We start from the raw sequence: 22,404 nt of genomic DNA on the forward strand, positions 1-22,404 counted from the left end.
TCATATGAGAAAGAAATGTTAAAAATTTTTTTTTTTTTTGGGGGGATGAAGTCTTGCTGCATCACCCAGGCTGGAGTAGTGTGTCACCATCTTGGCTCACTGCAACCTCCACCTCCCGGGTTCAAGTGATTCTGCCTCAGCCTCCTGAGTAGCTGGGACTGTAGGCATGCACCACTATGTGCAGCTAATTTTTGTATTTTTAGCAGAGACGGGATTTCTTTTTTTTTTTTTTTTTTTTGAGACGGAGTCTCGCTCTGTTGCCCAGGCTGGAGTGCAGTGGCCAGATCTCAGCTCACTGCAAGCTCCGCCTCCCAGGTTTAGGCCATTCTCCTGCCTCAGCCTCCTGAGTAGCTGGGACCCGGGTGCCCGCCACCTCGCCCGGCTAGTTTTTTGTATTTTTTAGTAGAGACGGGGTTTCACCGGGTTAGCCAGGATGGTCTCAATCTCCTGACCTCGTGATCCGCCCGCAGAGACGGGATTTCACTATATTGGCCAGGTTGGTCTTGAAATCCTGACATCAAGTGATCCACCTGCCTTTGCCCCACAAAATGCTAGAATTTCAGGCGTGAGCCACCACGCCTGGCTTAAATTTCACTTAGAGGTTAGTGAAATTATTTCTTCTATTCCAAGTATAAGAATCCTTGTTATGAACCAGTGGTCTAAATTGATTTCAAGCCTCTAATCTTGAAGTTTGAACAGAGTAACTGGCTTTAGCCCAATCATGACTCATCGCTGAGGGCGAGGGAATAGCCCACTTCCTGGGAGGTAAAGGCATTTGTAGCCAGATTCTTTTAGCAAGGAAGAAAGGTGGGGTAGTTGGAATTTGGTTAGGGAACCCTGTCTGCTACCATCTTCTGTGTGTAGTCTCTACTTCTTCTTATCTTTTTCTTATTCTCTTCCCACTGTTTAGTTTTCCTCATAGAACTGTCTGATAATTGCTGTTTGTCTGCTGACCCTGGTAGAGTGTATGTTCCTCGAGGGAAAAGACTGTCTTATTACCTTCCAGTTCCTAAAAAGCTGTTCTGAAGTAGGGTAACAGTAAAATAAAATTCGTTTTTTTTTTTTTTCTTTTGAGACAGTCTCATTCTGTCACCCAGGCTGGAGTGCAGTGTTGCCATCTGGGCTCACTGCAGGCTCCGCCTCCCAGTTTCAAGCAGTTCTCCTGCCTCAGCTTCCCAAGTTGCTGGGTTTACAAGTGTGCACCACCACTCCGAGCTAATTTTTGTGTTTTAAGTAGAGGCAGGGGGTTTCATCATATTGACCAGGCTGGTCTCCAGCTCCTGACCTCATTGTGCCACCGCACTCCAGCCTGGCCAACAGAGCAAGACTGTCTCAAAAGAAAAAAGAAAACAGCTTTATTGAGATATAATTCACATGCCATACGGTTCACCTATTTACAGTAGGGAGTCCTTTTTAAAAAAAAAAAAAAAAAAAAGAGGACAGTCTCGCTCTGTTGCCCAGGCTGGAGTACAGTGGCACGATCTTGGCTCACTGCAACCTCTGCCTCCCGTATTCAAGCGATTTCCCCTGCCGCAGCCTCCGGAGCAGCTGGGAATACAGGCATGCGTCACCACACCCACCTAATTTTTGTATTTTTAGTAGAGACAGGATTTCACCATGTTGGCCGGGGTGATCTCCAACACCTGACTTCAAGTGATCCACCCCTGTTGGCCTCCCAAAGTGCTGGGATTACAGGCGTGAGCTACCGTGCCTGGCCAAATTCTATTAACTTTTAGGTTAAATTTTAGAATTAATGTTGTGATGTGCTGTCTTAGTTAAAAATCTTAACTGAAAAATACCTTAATCATCTGTAGTATGGGACTGCAAATGGAAACTATCTGTTATTTGGATTTCTCTTTAGGAAGAAATACCCCATTGGCAATTTCAATTCACTATTTCTACTTAAATTATTTGAATTTAAACATCTTGTTAACTAGAAAATATGTTTATTGGTTATGATAGTGTCACTTAAAGAAGGTTAGATAGGAAACAATTATTGAAAGATGACAAATTCATTTCAGAACCAAATTCAAGTATAGTGGTGACTCTACTTTTTGCAAAACAGTTTACCAGGTTTCTGTTTGTTTTTTAATTCCTAAGTTGTAGAAGTTCAACTAAAGCAAAAATGAGATGTGATGGACTCTTAAGAGCTTCCTTTGTATGGCAGTCTGTACATAGTGTGTTAAGTTCTCAAGAATCTCTCCTTAGAAACTTAGAAGTTCTTTTGTGCAACTGTGTTTTGAATAAAGCTCTGTCAGTTAAAAACAAACAAAACAACAGAACTTCCATACACTTTCTTTTTATATGTAACGACTTGTTTTAAAAGACCTATTAGCGTCTTCTATATATTTGGCATGCAGTTTATTTGGAAGATTATAGGTGTGAATTGTGTATTTGGATTGTTTTGTCATTTCAGTTGTTTGCATGTTTCAGGCTTTCAAACCTATCCGCAGTTGTATATTGCTCATTCATTCATGCCCCTAGGCCTTTCTGAAGTGCTCTCTCTCTCTAGAACTCCCCTTTTGCCTCCCATTCTAGACCATTCCGCTTCTCTCTTGGGGAAATACCTTTTTTCATGAGTTCTTATGTACCACCATTTCCTGGAATGTGTATTGCAATCCCTAGGGCTCAGGTTGCTCTTCTGTAATAGTACTTAGAGTAGTACCTTTTACTCTAGTTACTTGTTTCCACTTTGGTCTTCCATTGATCTGAGCTTCCTAGCATTCTTTTAAACCTTGCATGCATCCTACCAAAGATTCCAACATCACCACTGGCTATCTGCACACCTCACTGCAAGTTGTCTTTAAAAGAGGGCTTGGGCTAGCTCATGTCTCCCACAGCTAATAGCACAGGGTAGAATCTTTGTCTAGTTTATTCTAGCTCATTGTTGCTGGTTTTCCTGATTTTTTTTTTCCACCTGAGGAAAACCTTAACTGTTCTCTTTTAACACTTTGGAGGTGTGGCAGTACCTCCTGTTTCTACTTCTCTTCACAGTTTTAACTATTTTTCTATTCCCTGTGGCTGAAGAAATGATTGCATATAGAAATTTGGTGGCTAGACCGTGTGCTGTGGCTCTTGGCCAAGGTGGGTGGATTGCTTGAGCTCAGGAGTTCGAGACAGACCTGGAAATCTCATCTGTATTAAAAAAAAAAAAAAAAAAAATTGATGGCTGTGGTTTTGTTTAGCCCTCTTTTTCTTGCTTTACTGGTTTCTTAATGTTTTTATCTTTTACTTCAATAAGGAATGGGAAAAGAAAATACACCATTTTATTATTTCTTGATGATGACTTTTAGTGTATTCAGCAATACTGAGCACAGTGGCTCATGCTTTGGGAGGCCAAGGTTGGAGGAACGTTTGAAGCCAGGAGTTTGAAGACCAGCCTGGGCAATAGTGAGACACTTCCCAACCTCTGTCTCTACAAAAAATAAAAATAAATTAGGTGCATGTGGTGGTGCACATCTATAATTCTGAGGTGGGACGACCACTTGAGCCCAGGAGCTGGAGGTTCCAGTGAGCTTTGATTGTGCTGCTGCACTCCAGCCTGGGTGGACAGAGACTTTGTCTTTAAAAATAAAATAAAAAAAAAAGCTATCTGATACAAATTTTAGAGAAGCATCTTTTTTTTAATACTGTGTATTATCCCTTAAAAAGTTGATTTTTTAATTACTGTATATAGTATAATACAAATGGAAAGTTTGGATGTGAATTTCCCCCTTTAAAGGTCAGTGTATAAGTAAATTGGCCTGAGAGGCAGGCGACAGAAGTTCTAATTCTAATCTTTAGACACTTGAGCATAGATGAATTTCCTTTGTGTCTTACTTTTTGTGTTAAATGTGAGAAATGCTTTCTCTTGCTGTAATTCTGGGGTTATTAGTGTTAAAGAGAGAGACATGTCAGAAGTCTTTGTACACTGTTGTTACTTCGTGCACTGTGGCTTAATTTTGTCATTGTTATTGGGGGAGATAATCTCTGAATGAGTCAAGTTTACAGTAATGTCAATTTGAAGGTGTAAAAAATAAAGTGGGACTTAAAAAAAATTCAAACATTAATTGAATGCCTGCTTACCTGAGACTATTACCTGATATTTACTATCATTGTGTGTCTAATGAAATCCTTAAGAATGGAATTAGGCAACTGGACCTTAGGGAAACCAGTATTTCAGAAACTATCACCTGTTGTCTCTACTGTCTTAATGTCTGCTGTCTTTTTCTCTCTAAAGACTGCTTTCTAATTTGACTGTATTAAATACAGCCGTTGTAATGCCAAACTTAGGTTTTACAATGTAGGTACCCAAAGAGTCTTGGAGGAGAATCACAAGTCTTGGTCCATCACAGGTTGTTGAGTCTTGAATTCTAGTTAACTTGTGGCAGGTGTTGTGACTATCTGGAAGGGTATAATGTATTATGTTGCAGCATTCATAGGAGTCTGTGGGAATGTAGTGGGGAGAGAGAGGAGGCAAACGTGGTTGTCTAATGTAAATAGACATTTACATTACATCTACGTTTGTAGAGGCATCTAACCGAAATGTCTTAAGTTTGCGAAGTGCCTTAGGGCTCTTCAGAGTTGTAATTATGCAGAAGTACAGAGAACTTTAAGGCAAGAAGATTTTGTAAAACTTCAATAATTATCTTTATTTATTTAGAGACGGAGTCTCACTCTGTTGCCCAGGCTGGAGTGCAAAGGCACGATCTCGGCTCACTGCAACCTCCGCCTCCTGGTTCAAGCGATTCTCCTGCCTCAGCCTCCCATGTAACTGGGATTACAGGCGCATGCCACCACACCTGGCTAATTTTTGTATTTTGTAGAGACATTCACCACATTGGCCAGCCTGGTCTCCAACTCCTGACTTCGAGTAATCTACCTGCCTTGGCCTCCCAAAGTGCTAGGATTATAAGCATGAGCCACTGCACCTGGCCGCTTATTTGGTTTTTGGTTGGCTTGTTATATTGGTTGCTGAGAGAAGAGTTTTACAATCCACTTTGGATTTGGGTATTTTGTAGTTTTTAAATATTTAATATTAGGCCTTGTATATAAATGAAGTGTATATAAATTGAGAATTGCAGTGTCACTGGATTAAACCCTTTCTCACTATGGAGGTACTCTTTTTATCTCTAGTAATGTCTTTTAATGCCTTAAAAGACTTTTTAAGAGCAGTTTTAGGCTCACACAACAAAATTGAGCTGAAGTTACAGAGATTTCCCATACACTCCTCTACCCTGCAACATGCATAGCCTTTTCCTGTGATCAACATCCCCCACCGAAGTGGTACATTTGCTACAGTCAGTGAACCTACATTGACATGTTATTACGCAGAGTCCCTAGTTTACATTAGGATTTATTCTTTTTGCATCTTCTGTCAAATTTATAATGACATATAGCTACCATTATAGTGTTAAAACTGTAATTTTACCACCCTAAAAGTCTTCTGTTACTTTTGAAAACAAGAGTCTTATTGTAAAGTGTTTTTTAGATACTGCACCAGCTTTCTTTTGCCTAGTATTTGTATGGTATTTTTCATCTTCTTTCGTTCTGTATTCTTGTTTTTTAGATTATCTCTTAGAGTATTTTAAAAGCCTAGTCTGATAATCTTAACTAGAGATGGAGTTTTACTTCATTTTATTTTCTGATTTGTTGCTTTCATTTGAGTTTATTATTATTATTTTATTATTATTTTGGAGACGGAGTCTCGCTCTATCACCCAGGGTGGAGTACAGTGGCACCATCTCAGCTCACTGCAACCTACACCTCGATTCTCCTGCCTCAACCTCCGGACCACGCCTGGCTAATTTTTGTATTTTTAGTAGAGACGAGGTTTCACCATGTTGGCCAGGTTGGTCTCAAACTCCTGACCTCAGGTGATCCACCCGCCTCAGCCTCCCAAAGCACTGGGATTACAGGCGTGAGCCACCATGCCCGGCCAAGTTTACTATTTTTTATGATTCTAGTCTCTGCCTTCCTGTTTTACAAAGTAAAACAGTATATTTAACAAGGTCTTCTTGTGGAAAATGCAACAACCTTAAAATGATAACTCCATTTGCCAAGTTCCTTTTGGCTTTAAGGTACTGTCATTGGAATCAATTTTTTTTAAATCTTACTTTATAGTGTAATATAGAGTTAATATTCATTTACATTTAGCTGTTTGTCACCTTTATTTTTTCCTGGGCCACTTTCTTTCTGCTGGTGGAAAAACTGTTTTACCAAAACTTCATTAATAAGAGATAATTTCACTTGGTGTAGAATGTTTTATTATTATTTTTTTTAGAGATGGTGTCTCACTCTGTTGCCCAGGCTGGTATGAAGTGGTGCTGTCATGGTCACTGCAGCCTCAAAATTCTGGGCTCGAGTGATCCTCCTGCACACCTCTACATGTGGCTAGTTTATTTTGTTGTGGAATTATGATGTGTGTGGGTTTAGATGTCTTTTATTTATCCTGTTTGGGCTCAGTTAGCTCCCTTGCAACTGTGGATTCATATCATTTACTGGTTCTAGAAAATTCTCAGCCACCAAAGTTTAGATATGTCTCTCACATTTCTTCACTCTTCTGCTTCTGGAATTTTTATTAAACTTATATATGAACTTCTCACTTGATTCTCTGCATATCTTATTTTTAATCTTTTGTTCTTTCTGTGATATATTTTATATAATTGCTTCTGTCTTCCACTTTGCTGTCTTTGTCTAATAGACCGCCACACCTGTCTGAGCTTTATTACTTTATTTTTCATATTAGAAATTCTGTTTGGTTGTTTTCCAAATCTATGTAACATTTAGTAGTTTTTCTGTTTCATTTATCTTTTCATGTTTGTCCTTTTTGCATCTACACATTGTGAGCATTTTAAGATCTGATAGTCCTCCTATCTGAAATGTTTTGTGTCTTTTTGCAGGTTCTTATTCATGATGCCTTGTTTACTTGAGTGTTATCTGTATTCTGTTCCTTGTCCTTAGATTATGTGTGGCATTTTCCTGAGGCCTAAAGGTGCCTTTCTCCAAAGGTTTACTTCGCTCCTGTGAAGTATTTAGATGCACTAAGAGCTTGCTACCCAAAGTATGGTTCCCAGACTGGCAGAGAAGTTTTTTAGGAAACATGGCATGTCAGGTTCCATCCCTGTGTTTTAACAAGAATGTGAATTGTAACAAGATCCATAGGTAATTCTCAGGCACACTAAATCCTGAGCATCACTGCATTAAGTGATCAGTAAGATTTGAAGTTCCTTGGCTTACAGTTTCTTGGATCATTCATCTGATTCAAAATATGCTTGTAAATCTTGGCCAGGCCTGTACAAATTCTCAGGTATAAATTTTCTTTTCCCCTTCCTTCTCTTCTCTCCTGATGTCTCCTCTGTTTTCCTTGCTTTTTTAGCAACAAGGCAACTTTCCCAGCAGTTGGTTTGGGATGGGGTTCAGGAATATTTCTGGTCATCTTCATCATAAAAGTGTATCCCATAGTTTTTTTTCCCTTATTTCATGAGTTGAGAGTTGATAAAGGCCTTTAAAAAAAAATGCTAAATTGTGTAATCCTTACATGGGGCCATGCTATTCTTCTCCGTATAGTTACACTTCTTAGTGCTGCCAAAGTGATCATGATAAAGACTTTTTAAAAAAATCTTGAAGTAAGATTATATTCTTGAGTATTTTGGGTTTGGAAAGTTGGTGGTGGGGACGGTTAGCTTCATAATCAGCGTCTTTCATTACTAGGGAAATATGTATTAGAACAATAATAAGATACTACTACACACCCAGCAGAATAACGAAAAAAAATTTTGTTTTTGAACCGGAGTCTTAATCTGTCACCCAGGCTGGAGTGCAGTGGTGCCATCTCAGCTCACTGCAGCCTCCACCCCTTGGGTTCAAGTGCTTCTCTTGTCTCAGCCTCCTGAGTCGCTGGGATTACATTGATGCACCACCAATCTGGCCACTTTTTGTATTTTTAGTGGAGATGCGGTTTCACTTTGTTGGCCAGGCTAGTCTCAAACTCCTGATCTCAAGTGATCTGCTTGCCTTGGCCTCCCTAAGTGCCGAGATTACAGGCATGAGGCACCGCACCTGGCCTAGAATAACCAAAATTTGAAAGACTGGCAACTGGCAACATGAACTGTTGGTGAGGAGACAGGGTCTCACTCTGTCACCCAGGCTGGAGTGCAGTGATGGATCTCTCAGCCCACTGCAGTCTCTGTCTCCTGGGCTCAAGCAATCCTCCCAACTCAGCCCCGAAAGTAGCTGGGACTAGAGATGCGTACTACCATGCCCTGCTAATTTTTGTGTTTTTTTGTGGAGAAAGGGTTTCACCCTGCTGCCCAGGTTGGTCTCAGACTCGGCTCAAGCATTGCCCACTTTAACTTCCCAAAGTACTGGGATTACAAGTGTGAGCCACTGTGCCTCTCCTACTTTTTGTTTATTTAGTAACATTATTCTCAAATGGGTGAGTGACAACGTCTTTACCTCTGAAAGGTATAAAGATTTCTTTGACAGATGAGAAAACTCAGGCTTCGTGACGAAATTTTACCAAGATAACATGGCTTAAAATGGTAGAGCCAGGGTTTGAACAGACTCAAGACATAGGTACTTTTTACTACTTCTCTCTCTCCTCCGCTGTTGACATTTAGGTGTATTTTTCCCGACTTTTTTCCTACACATATATAAACAAATACACACCTTTCCCTCCCCCGCTTCTTTCTTATGCTTTGAGTCTCAGCTTAAAATGTCTCTTCAGAGAGCTGTTACCTGATGATTCAACCCAAAGCAGCTTTTTCCTTCCTCCTTCCCATTGTCCTCTACTCCTTCCTATTTTTCTCCTATTTCACTTTTCATGGAACTTACCACAATGTGCATATATTCTATTTTCTCTTTCCAATTGAGTGTAAACTCCATTGTAGCAAACTATTGACACCTGTCAGATAAGCCTTCAAATATTTGCTGCAGGAATTAACAGTGTTCTGTCCGTGAATGTCAGTGTGGTATATACAGGTTTACCTTTGCTTTTGAGGACCTCTAAATACGCTGTAGTATTGATACCATATACTTATTAACTATTCCTTTGTTGAGAACATTCAGATCATCTCCCTTTTTCCACAGTGACATACTGCAGTGAGTATCGTGATTACATCCTTACTTGTGCAAGTATTTCTTTAGGTTAGATTCCTAGAAGTTTCTAAGGATATCAGACCTCTAAGGATATCAGTGGCAGTTTTTAATTGTGGGAACTGGGAGAGTCGTGTAAAAATTACAAAGGAATAGAAGATGATATGTAATGATACCAAAACAATAGTGTACATCTGTGTCACAGTTGTCAAACCTAGCTGATACTAGAAAAATAAATTGTTATTTGGATTTTTTTCCTTTTTAATTTCTTTTGGTGTTTTTGCTTTATTTTGTTTTGACGCAGGGTCTCCCTCTGTCACCCAGGTTGGGGCTCAGTGGCACGATCATGGCTTGCTGTAGCCTTGACTTCCTGGGCTCAAGCAATTCTCCCACCTCACCACCTTAGCCTCCAGAGTAGCTGGGCCTACACGTGCATGTCACCACACCTGGCTATTTTAATTTTATTTTTTAGTTTTGATATGGGATTTCACTCTGTTGCCCAGGTTAGAGTACAGTGGCATGATCTCAGCGTATTGCAGCCTTCACTTCCCAGGCTCAGGCAATCCTCCTACCTCAGCTTCCTAAGTAGCTGGGGCCACAGATGTGCACCACCATGCTGGGATAAATTTTTTCTTTTTTGGTAGAGAGGGGGTTTCACCATGTTGCCTAGGCTGGTCTAAAAACTCCTGAGATCAAGCGATCCTACTGCTTCAGCCTCTGAAAGTGCTGGCATTACGGGTGTCAGCCACTGCGCCTGGCCCCAGCTAGTTTTTAAATATTTTGTAAAGGTGGGGTCTCCCTATATTGCCCAGACTGGTCTTGAACTCCTGGGCTCAAGCCACCCTCTTGTGCCTTGGCCTCCCAAAGTGCTGGGGTTACAGGCATGAGACACTGCACCCAGCCTCTTATTCTGATTTTAGGAATGGTTTGATTTTCCCATACCCCCATTCTGATAGGGTCCAGGAATCTGTATTACAAAAATTTGCTTTTGGGAAATGCACCTCTGAATTTTTTCTTGGCTCCTGGTTTGTATATATTCTGGCTCAGTGTAGAGGCAGTTTTGGCATCTACTTATTTTTGGTAAAAATGCTAAATGTAGAAATGTGGGGCATTAGTCTGTAGAGTATGGCATTAAAATTTTTTTTTTTCACTTTTGAAAAATATTCGAGACATTCTAAATGAATTTAGGTATAATTGCTCTGAAATGCATGATCTTAAACAAAAATTTGACACTATTATTCACCAGGTGTTAAAGTTACAGTCTGTATTTTCTCCCTGACTTTGAGTTAATTTTAATGCTTCCTTTCCCCCTACTTCCTCTCTTCCTAACTATAATCTTCATAATTTTTGTTTCGGACAGATCCCCAGGGTTGTAGCTCTATTGATGACAGGCTACATACTTGTTTGGAAAATATTATAACACAAATCCATGATTATCACAATGTTGAAATATTTTTTATTGCAAGTCAGGAATAGACTTCCTAATCTGAGCTGTGTTAAAGAGTTAACCTCTCTAGGCTGGGTGTGGTGGCTCACACCTGTAATCCCACCACTTTGGGAGGCCAAGGCAGGCGGATCATGAGGTCAGGGGTTTGAGACCAGCCTGGCCAATATGGTGAAACTAAAATACAAAAATTAGCCGGGTGTGGTGGCGTGTGCCTATAGTCCCAGCTACTGAGGAGGCTGAGGCAGGAGAATCTCTTGAGCTCGGGAAGTGGAGGTTGCAGTGAGCCTAGACTGCGCCATTGCACTCCAGCCTGGGTGACAGAACAAGACTCCATCTCAAAGAAAAAAAAAAAAAAGAGTTAACCTCTGTGATGTCATTATTATGGTGGAGTTCAAAACAGTGACAGAATATATATTGAAGAGAATATTTTTGAAAATATTGCCTTATTTTGTGTGTCTGTATGCTGTAAAGGACATTTACCAAATATAAAATTGTTTTTGTCCATGGGGAGCACCTTGCTGTAATCTACTGGGTACCTTGTATTGTACTGTGAATAACTTTGATTCTTAGCCAGGAGGTTTCTGTCTGCCCCTTAAGGGAGAGAAGCATTTACAAATCATTCTCTCTCTGCTCCCTTAGCAGCTCCTCGTTTTCGTAATCACCTGGTGAGTCTCTAATAAATGGTATTATTAGATCTTTATAAGGAAGAACTTTAAAAGTACCCCATTGAAGAAAAACTGAAATAAACATTAGGTTGGAGTCTTTAAAAATTTGGAACTGAATCTGATTTTAGAGACTATCTAGTCTGATCCCCTTAAGAGGAAGTAACTAAAAAGGCTATCGATAAGCTGACCTACTATCCCCATTCGCTGATCGTACCCAGCAGGATTGTAGACCTGTTAAAATTGGATCTGTGAGCCATTTTTGGCATGTGTACTAAAAGTTGCTGTCTATATGCTTTTGAGACCTGAGGAATATCCTCTATTACATAAATGCAGTTAGTATTCTAAAGGATTATACAAGCCATCTGAGCTAAGACAGGATTTATATTAGGGAATGAGTGGCTCTGTATTTTAGAAATAGTTGGGCAATAGCTATTCAGGATAAATTGATCATCTTACAGTGTTCTACAAAATAGACTTCTGGTGCATTTTGGACCTCCTTGTGAAGGGTTACCTCCTTTCTTCTCTGCTTTTCTCATACTTGTTAATCACAGATTCAACAAATTAGGCACATACTTCCTTACTTGGAGTTGTCATCTTCTCATGCCTCAGAGATTGATGTGCTCTTCTGATCCAAAGCTTATGCTCTTAATTTTTTTTCCCCTGTGGGATCCTGTTAGTAGACTGTCCTTTATTCCCAACCTTTCTTTCAGTAATTCTTTTCTTTACCTAAATACATATGCTCAAGATTTATTTTTTTAAAAATGACGAACAGGGAAATTACATATATCCGTGCAAACACAGCCTTTGTCTCTCTGCCTTTCCTTCCCTCCTGGCTATTGTCTCTTCTCTTTATAAAGTCTAGCACTTCCAGAAGAGAGTTGGTATTTATTATCTTACCTTATACCCTCTCCTTCCCCACCATTTCTAGAAATAGCTGTCACCATTTTCTTTTCTTTCTTTTTTTTTTGGAGGCAGAGTCTTGCTGTGTCCCCCAGGCTGGAGAGCAGTGGCGCAATCTTGGCTCACTGCAACCTCCGCCTCCTGGGCTCAAGCAGTCCTCCCACCTCAGCCTCTTGAGCAGCTGGAACTACAGGCGTGCTACCATGCCCTCGCTAATTTTTGTATTTTGTGTAGAGATGGGGTTTTGCCATGTTGCCCAGGCTGCTTTCCCCATTTTCTAAATCTGATGGATATTGTTGAGTTTTTTGAACTCTGCCTGTCTGTCTTCCTCTTGGTGTCTGCCAGCACCACTGTCCTGATTTATTTTCCCAATACTTTGGTAAGTTCTTTATTTTCCTTGACTGGATTCTTTTTTTTATGTTTTCCTTAGATTTTAACCTTTCCCAATATTTCATCCTAGGCGTGTTTCTCTCTTTATGTTGTCTGTTTTTCGTGGAGAAAATAGGATCTTATTGATTATCTTGGTTTCTCCTACTTCCTGCATGCCAATGTAATTTCTCCCATCTGCATATCCAGTTGCCTACATAATTCTCAATCTTTACTTCCATTTGCTTATTGAAACTCTTTACCTAGATACCTACATGATGAGTCAGTTTTTATATGATTAACACTAAATGTAATTTTTCTGCTTGTGTGTATCATTTGATAATGCTGCTACAATTATTTTGTATAGTTTTCTAAAGTTAAAAGCATGACTTTTAGAACTATAGAATGTAAATAGCAAAGATACTATTTGACTAGTTAATGAGGAGAGGAAGCTGTTGTGGTAAAGCTGTTTTAAAGAGCATTTGGGGAACTGGGTATTTACAGGTAATTTAATAAAGAATTTTAGAGTGAGATTACTGATAACCTACAGGCAACAAACTGCAGTCTTTGGGGTTGTCTTTTCTTCTGTACCTAAACGGTATTTCTCCAGACTTAAATCTACAGGTTAACATATACGTTTAATATCTGAACCCCTGATTAATAATAAATAGCAAAATTAAAATAGGATGCTCTTGTAGAAACTGAATTCCTAGGTAAGCCTCTGACGTAGCATTTCCTAGGACATTGAAAGGATGTGCAGTCACCTTCTTTATGTTTTAGATAACTTTTCTTAACCTTGTCACCAGTGTAAGAAATTTGAGTCATTTTAGCATTTGTATTTGTCTGAAGTCTGAGAACTACAGTCTCATACTATTCTTTCTCACCGTGTAGATTCTGTCATCAAAATGTTTCTTGACCGCATCTTCATTTTGTCTTCTTCCATTGTTAATCAGATCCTCATCTATCCTTAGGTCTATTTGGTAGCTTTCTACTTGATCTGCCTCCTTATTGGTAGGTCTTAAATGCAAAATTTTTTGTTTCTGGCCCTTCCTGATAGAGTTTAGGCTTATTTTCAGGCTCAGGGAACCACTCCACATCCCTCCATTGTAATTTATTCTCTCATTCCTCCATGTCTTTTCCTCACTGCTCTAGCATTTCAAGGAACATCAGCAGAAGTGACCGGTCATCCTCAACCTGTGAAGGCGAAGTTAGCCACCGTTTTCTTCTTTGTTTAGAGTAGTACATTTGAGCTTTATTCTCAAATCAATGTAGCATATTTAATGATAATTATTCACTTAATGATTGGCCAGCTAAGCTGATTTACCAGATGGCAAAGGATCAGAATTTTCTTCCTATCCCCCATAATCCTTTAAGCTTGGGATGTCATGGCTTTCTAGTATTTTGATTTTTTTAAGGTAAATATGTAATTATTTTTCGTTGTTTGTTCAGTCAAACTTGTATTTGAGTGCTGGCCCTGTCCCCTATTAGGTTTGTAGCCTTAGGGTTATTTTAACTTACTGTGTGCCATGGTTTCTTTTTAAGAAGATTATTTTCACTACCAGTTTTGTAAACTTAGGGTGAAAATTAAATGATTTAAAGCACATTGTCTGGTACATGCTAAGCACAGAATACACATAACCCATAATCATTCTTACTTTACTATTCAACTTAAATCTTGTATTTTTTCCATTAAATATTGTTTTCTAGTGTTACGAAAATACTAGTTTGGCCGGACGCAGTGGCTCATGCCTATAATCCCAGCACTTTGAGAGGCCAAGGAGGGTGGATCACTTGAGGGTCAGGAGTTTGAGACCAGCCTGGCCAATATGGTAAAACCCTATCTCTACTAAAAATACAGAAATTAACCGGGCATAGCGGTGCACGACTGTAGTCCCAGCTACCCGGAAGGCTGAGGTGAGGCAGGAGAATCGCTTGAACCTGGGAGGCGGAGGTTGCAGTGAGCCGAGGTTGCGCCATTGCACTCCCGCCTGGGTGTCTCAAATAAAAAAAAAAAAAATTTACTATTTTTACATGTTGTATAATATTCCATTATCCCATTCAAATGGTTTTGATGCCCGTAAATTGCATTCAGTGCCTAACAGACCCTAACGTAGCCCTTTCTCTTGTACTCAGTGGCCCTTACTTTCCTAATTTCTCTATTTTTGATTAGAGAACTTTTCTGATTAACTGGAAAAAAAGGCAGTAAATTTCTGTTTCCCTTAATTCAAATGTGAACTGATAAACTGCCTTGTGGTGTTCTATGTCAGATACAGCTGTTTCGGGTTTGACATATGGCTGCTTAAGAGTTTGACGTTTGCCGGGCGCAGTGGCTCACACGCTTTGGGAGGCCGAGGCAGATGGATCACCTGAGGTCGGGAGTTCAAGACCAGCCTGACCAACATGGAGAAACCCCCTCTCTACTAAAATACAAAATTAGCCGGGGTGGTGGCGCATGCCTGTAATCCCAGCTACTCGGGAGGCTGAGGCAGGAGAATCACTTGAACCCGGGAGGCGGAGGTTGCGGTGAGCTGAGATTGCGCCATTGCACTCCAGCCTGGGCAACAAGAGCGAAACTCTGTCTCAAAAAAAAAAAAAAAAAGTTTGACATTTGACTCGTGAGTATACCATACAAAACTGCTGATTTTGTATTACCTCCTTCCTAAATCAAAGTAAAATAATAAACTGTCCCAGTAGGTTTGTAGGAAGTTTTATCCCCTTCAATTCCTTTTGGCACATGATGGACCTGATGATTTCCCCCATTTTTCTTTTAAGATTATATTTAATAAGCACTCATTAAATGGCAGCTATCATGTTCAGGTAAGGTTCTGAGAGCCTTACATGCTGTCCTCTAATACTTAAATCCCAAAGTATAATATTATCTCTAATTAAATGGAGAAACAAACTGAGACGAAGGCGAGTACTTACAGGTCTTACTAAGTGGCAGAGGCAGAATGTGAGTCTAGGTGGGAGACAGAGAGCAGTAAGCTCCTTGTGAGGAGGAATTGTCTTACTTGTCACTGTTTCTCAGCACCACTCAATCTCAGCACCTCTCAGTGCTTTTGGGGAAGCTTAAAGGTTGTTCATTCCCACTTTAAAGATAGGCTTCTTTGAAGTCCTTGCTGTTTTTAGGTAGGCAAGAATGACTTCTGTTACACACAAGGGTGATTTCTATTTTGTTTTATCGTAGTGATTTAATGTATACTGCTCCTTACCACACTTGGTTCTGGGACCTAGTCATTTCTTTCTTTTTGTGGTGTGTGTAATTCAGAACTGTAGCTCCAGATGTCAGTTCTTGCTTGTAGTCTGCAGGTCTGGATGCCATTGCTTGTTTCATGCAGGGTACTAATTTTGTAACATTTCAGTTTATTTGTAAAATAGGACTAACAGGCAGTGGTTTATATGACTCCTTGTCACATTTAAATTTTACAAAATGAGTAAAGTACCTTGCAAATTGTGTTTATTACTGTAATTTACCTCCATGTTAATGATCTGAAGCCAAACCAAGCCTTTTTGGAGGACGAACTCTAAATAAGTGCATAAGAAATTAGGGGGTACATACTGGACACATGAGATTTACTTCTAAAAGCTTACTGTGCAGACATTGCTTTGCTTAAAGATAGGGATACATTCTGAGAAATTTATTGTTAGGCAGTTTTGTCATTAGGTGAAGATGGTAGAATGTACTTAGACAAACCTAGATAGTATAGCCAACTACACACCTAGGCTGTCTGGTATAGCCTGTTGCTCATACACTGCAAACCTGCTCTAGATATAGCAACATGTTTGTTGTATACATGTTTGTAATGTACCTGTTCCTCTACCAAATACTGTAGGTAGTTGTAACAAAATGGTAAATATTGGTGTGTCTAAACATATCCAAACACAGAAAAATCACAGTAAAGATATGGTATTGTATAATCTTATGGCACCACCGTTGTATATCTGGTCAGTTGTTGAACAGAATGTCAGTAGTGCAATGTGTCGCTGTTTTTTTTGTTTTTTTGTTTTTTTGAGACAGGGTCTTCCTGTGTTACCCAGACTGGAATGCAATAGTGTAATCACGGCCTACCACAGCCTCATCCTCCCAGGCTTAAGTAATCTTCCACCTCAGCCTTCCAAGTTGCTGGGACCACAGGTGTGCACTATACTGCCTGGCTAATTTTTAAGTTTTTTTATAGAGACAAGGTCTGAATACCTGTGTTGCCTGGGCTGGCCTCAAACTTCTGGGATCAAGTGATTCTTCTGCCTTAGCCTCCCAGTAGTAGAGACTACAGGCATCCACAACTGTGCCTGGCTTTATTTTTTTGCAGTTGATTTCTTTCGGTGTTCTAAAAGTTCTGTACCAGAGGAAGGATTGGATTTTTAAAAAATGTTTTGGGTTTTTTTAAAAACTTTTATTTGTGTGTGTATGATATTAAGAATTTAGCAAAAAAATTAATTTCCAGCCAGGTGCAATGACCCACACCTGTAATCCCAGCAGGTTTTGGGAGGCTGAAGCGGGCGGATCACTTGAGGTCATGAGTTCAAGACCAGCCTGGCCAATGTGGTGAAACCCCATCTCTACTAATAATACAAAAATTAGCTTGGTATAGTGGCAGGCGCCTATAATCCCAGCTACTCTGGAGGCCAAGGCAGGAGAATCACTTGAGCCCAGGAGGCGGAGGTTGCAGTGAGCCAAGATCATGCCACTGCATTCCAGTCAGGGCAACAGAGTAAGACTCTGTCTCAAAAAAAAAAAAAAAAAAAAAAAAAAAAAAATTCCAAAAGTTTTAGTTTAAGTTTTCCTTGAAGGAATATTCTTGATATATATTTTAAGAATGAATTTTTAAATGTAAATATAAAACAACAACATACTTTTTTTTTGAAATGGACTCTCACTGTTAGCCAGGCTGGAGTGCAGGGGTGCTATCTTGGCTCACTGCAACCTCCGCCTCCTGGGTTCAAGCAATTCTCCTGCCTCAGCCTCCCAAGTAGCTGGGATTACAGGCACGCACTACCATGCCCGGCTAATTTTGTATTTTAGTAGAGATGGGGTTTCACCATGTTGGCCAGGCTGGTCTCGAACTCATGACCTCATGTGAGCCACCGCACCCAGCCGGTTTTTTGTTTTTTCTATGTGGTATTTGCATGTAGAGTTAAATACTTTTTCACATAAAATTCAAAAGTCATTTAACTTAAACAGTGAATAAGTTGGTTGTACCCTCAACTCAGCTGTGATCAAAGTTGTCATGAATTTGTTTTCAACTTTGAAGACATCCATTAGCCTTTTTGTTTTTCCTGTTAAAGTCATACATGTTCTCTATTTTATTTCAGTGCCTTAGGACTGAATGTCAAAGGTTTTATGTGAAAAATCTTGATTAGTTTTACAGAAATGAAGGTATGGCCTTGGTTAGAAAAGAGTAGTATATTTCAGGATTTGATAGGGATATTAAATTGGATTTATAATTCTAGTTTTACACTAGGAAACTAGAGTTTTGACCTGTGAAGATGGAATCTTTTGACCTGTGAAGATGGAATCTTTGAGTTCATATTTTGACCTGTGAAGATGGAATCTTTGAGTTCATGTTCACTACCGGCTATGAAAACATAACTTTTAGCGGTGTAATAGTGTAATTCCCACTTGTGTTTTAAAAATTAAGTAATAGCATATGGTAGGCATAAGTAATTGGTCAAGTCAGTACAGAATAATCTATAAGGAAAACATTCTGGAATTCATTGCATAGAGAAAACTTTTGGCCTCTGGGTTCTTAGCTGAAGCCAAAGAGGCATTAAACTTTTTTTGAAGTTGAGGTGGTGATATCTCTGAAGGGTATAGAACTGCTCAGTACCAGGATTCAGAAGACTGGTTCTTCAACAGATTACTTGGCACTTTCTTCATTTGGATTTGTCTGTAAGGTGTAAGGGGTTGAACTTGATCATCTCTGAGGGTCCCTTTCAGCTCTCTGGTTTTATTGATACCTGGCAGAGGGAGAGATCCTGTATCCATCATATGTTAATCTTTTATTTACTTTAAGGAAATTAAAGTTCCAACGTTTAACAGAGCCTGGCCTCTTTTTAAAAAGATGAATTTATGCTTTAACAGCAGGCAGTAATTTGATAAACAGCTTTCTTCTTACTTGCTCTTCTTCCTCTTAAATCTCAAGAGTTATCGGCAGATAGGCTGTTGGCTGATGTTGGTGCTGGTTGACCAGCACTGAAGATGTTGGGGAGCATTGTTAAGGTTACCTAGGTGACTGGGGCAAAACAACTACCTTGACTTAGTTTCATTTGAATAACTTAACACTCCATGACATACAGTAGGTGTTTAATAGCAGAAGTTGGGCAGGTGCCAACTACTAACCTTGTTTATAATACTACTGTTTGCTCTTTAAAGTGAGAGCAACAGTATCATCCTATTCTCTTGTATCTGTCCTTGCTGTTTGGGTCCAGGTGAAATGGTATTGAGATGATTGAAGTAGAGAAATTTCTAAGATGAATTTTGAAAAAGACTGGCCTTTTATTCTTTAATGTGCTGAAATTCTTGGTGTGTTGCAGTATACCCAAGAAAGCTCTTTTAAACTATGTCTCCAACTTTTGTGCCCAGTGAATGAGGATCTCAGGTTAGGGGACAGGCATTCATATTTTCACAGAACTTCCCAGGTGATTGAGATGTTTACCCTTAATTGAAAACATTTCACTTTTGAAAATATTTTGCCGAAAATTAAGACTCATATTGACAGTGATTTTTATGGTGAAGCCTCTCCCAATATATTAGATTTTACTACAAATATTTTTATTCTTTTGAATAAATGGTTATAGTAATGATCATGCTTAACATGTACTGAGCACTTGCTGTGTGATTGACACTGTATTGAGTAGTTTACATGGGTTTTTATTTGATCTTCACAACTGTGTGTGTTCTTTATCCTCATTTGATTGTTTGATTGATTGAAGCACAGGGAAGTGTGTATGCAGACACTCATATATGCAAGATTATATACAGCTTGTTAGTGTTAGAGTCAAGAATTGAACTTGGGCAGAGACAGTTTGGCTCAAGAGCTCTGTGCTTAAAGCTGTTAATGCGAGAGCAGCCTGCTATTTCTTTATAAATTTATAAACAGTCTCAATGACAACAAAAATGATTTCTTTCATTCTAAACTCCGGATCCCCCAGTCCTTTCTCAAAGGCAGTCATTATTAACGAAGTATGTTTCATGTATCTTTCCATGAATTTTTAACATGTGGGCAGTATACAGAAATTTATATACAAGTCTTTGTATACATACACACAAATGAGAGTTTCATATCTTTCCATATCAGTACGTGTAAGTTTAACCTTTTCTTCTCTCTCTGCCTGCCTCTCTTCTAATGTTTAATTGTATTTATTTTTTCTTTCTGAAACTGACTATCCTTAAATTAGTAATTCAAACTTTCTAATTAAAGTTCATTATATTAATTTGGAAATATGTGATGTCTTTTTCTGCTGAATTGTATCAACAATGTAACCCAAAAGAAAACCTACTTTCTTACTACAGTACAAGGAATCTCTAAAACAAAATCCAGTACAGTAATAGATTTAATTATGATTAATTTGCATTCTCTTTGGCACCAGTTTCTATAATGTCATATGTTCATTCTCTTTCCCAGTAAATAGAAGTAACGAAAGAACTCCACTTCAAATTTGACTGCAGGCTTACAAAACATAGTGAAAGATTTTATTTGCACATGTTGTAATTCTATGATTGTAATGTTGGCTTGTTTTATCAGTTAAACTAATTTTCTTTCTTTTTTTTTTTTTTTTTTGAGACGGCGTCTCGCTCTGTCTCCCAGGCTGGAGTGCAGTGGCCAGATCTCAGCTCACTGCAAGCTCCGCCTCCCGGGTTTTACGCCATTCTCCTGCCTCAGCCTCCCGAGTAGCTGGGACTACAGGCGCCCACCACCTCGCCCTGCTAGTTTTTGTATTTTTTAGTAGAGACGGGGTTTCACCGTGTTAGCCAGGATGGTCTCGATCTCCTGACCTCGTGATCTGCCCGTCTCAGCCTCCCAAAGTGCTGGGATTACAGGCTTGAGCCACCGCTCCCGGCCAGTTAAACTAATTTTCTGAGTGTCGTATTTTATCTGTACAATAATTTCTTATAGAAAGTTCAATTTGGTTAAGAACTGTTTTGTGCTAAATTGTTAAACTTATAAAAATACTTTCACAATTTCTTGTTGCTGGCAACTCTGTTGAGGTAGGTAACGTACTGGTTTTAAAGAAGAGTAAATTAAGTGTAGAGATTATTTTATCCAAGGTCACGGCCAGCAGAGCTGCTGTTGAAAATCCAAAATATCTGGGAACATTGCTCAGTTTACTCTATTTAAGCTGTTTTCTCCTCGTCTTTTCATTAAGATACCACAGTTTTACAATTTTTGTTTTGTTTTGTTTTGTTTTGTTTTGTTTTGAGATGGAGTCTCTCTCTGTCACCCAGGCTGGAATCCAGTGGCATGATCTGGGCTCACTGCAACCCCTGCCTCCCAGGTTCAAGCCATTCTCCTGCCTCAGCCTCCCGAGTTGCTGGGTTTACAAGTGTGTGCCACCACACCCGGCTAATTTTTGTATTTTTTGTACAGACGGGGTTTCACCATATTGGCCAGGCTGGTGTCGAACTACTGACCTCAGGTGATCCTCCCACCTCAGCCTCCCAAAATGCTGGGATTACAGGTGTGAGCCACTCCACCCGGCCACAGTTTTGTTTGTATTTATTTTTTCATTTGTTATTCACAACAATACTGTGAAGAAGACATGACATGTTGTTAATTCTGTGTCTGAGGAATCCTAGGCTTAGAGGCTGTTATTTGTACAAAGGCAAACTTCTTTAACACCTGTTCTGTCACAGGACTTGAGCCATCATCTTTTGACTTTAGGTGTAGTGCCTGTTTCTGCACGGTACTAGAATGTGGAAACGAAGACATTTCTACCTGTGCTGTGTTTTCTTTGAATTGAGAATTATCTGGCTATTCCGTGAAATCTAAGTTAATTTTATATGCTGAGTCCTGGACCACATGCCTTGAATATGTTATACCTTGACATTTTGTAACACATTCATCAGTCAGAGTTCACAGTTTAATGAGACATTACAGCATGGGTGAAGGCTGTAAAATCAGATAGTTCGCAGAAAATTCCAACGTCACTGTAAGTTCCCCTCATTTCTTGCCCATATTGTATTTTGTACATCTGATAAATTTTGTTTATTTTTTTCTTTTAGTGAATGGTAGTGTCTAGAAAGGGTATGTCCCTTCAAGAGAGAGGTGCCAATGTCCAACCGGCCTAATAACAATCCAGGGGGGTCACTGCGACGTTCACAGAGGAACACTGCCGGGGCCCAACCACAAGACGACTCAATAGGAGGAAGGTATGTATTTCATGGTAATTTGAGATGGAATTGGGAATACAAGAAAAAATATTTTTAAGCCTCATTGTGAGGTCCAAAACTTGAATGGTTCATTGCATATGGGTAATTTTTCCTGATTTGTGAGCCGAGTACTTAAAAGCAAACTGGAATCCAAAGCAGTTCCTAATTTTTTCCCCAGATATGCTAGACTCAAAGAAGTAGTTCATAGCCACTGACATGTTCAGACACCTGATTTAACATATGGTGTGTCATGTTTTGTTTGCCCTTTCTCTTCACTTCCTGAAATGTATATTACAACACATCTTTCACCATTCGTGGTCCTTTTCCTTGTGTGTTGACTTAATGATACTTTATTGAAAAGAAGCCTCACTTGTTTTAAGAACTTGAGTTTTGATACTCAGCTTTTGAGCTTTTGTCCTCATCATGCCTTTTGGCAACACAGATATTAACAGGGTAGTGAGGCACTCTGACTTTGTTAGTGAACAAGTTGTCTTATGTTTTTAGTGGTCTGGTGTTTCTTTTTAGTTGAAGTAGTTACATAAGAAGTAGTGTGAAGAATCAGATCAGGTGCATTTTCTTGA

General features: G+C 39.4%; 1 protein-coding gene across 1 annotated transcript in view; it reads left to right on the forward strand.

Moving 5' to 3' along the window:
* TRIP12 (thyroid hormone receptor interactor 12) overlaps positions 1 to 22,404 on the forward strand; it is a 155,802-nt gene that overhangs the window by 19,525 nt on the left and 113,873 nt on the right. The window contains exon 2 of the mRNA XM_017895324.1: positions 21,677 to 21,823. Within this exon, the coding sequence (XP_017750813.1) occupies positions 21,726 to 21,823 (98 nt within the window). The 5' untranslated portion in view covers positions 21,677 to 21,725. The remainder of the gene's footprint in view (positions 1 to 21,676; positions 21,824 to 22,404) is intronic.

This window comes from Rhinopithecus bieti, unplaced genomic scaffold (assembly GCF_001698545.2).
Source record: "Rhinopithecus bieti isolate Rb0 unplaced genomic scaffold, ASM169854v2 scaffold_24306, whole genome shotgun sequence".
Lineage (NCBI taxonomy): Eukaryota > Metazoa > Chordata > Mammalia > Primates > Cercopithecidae > Rhinopithecus > Rhinopithecus bieti.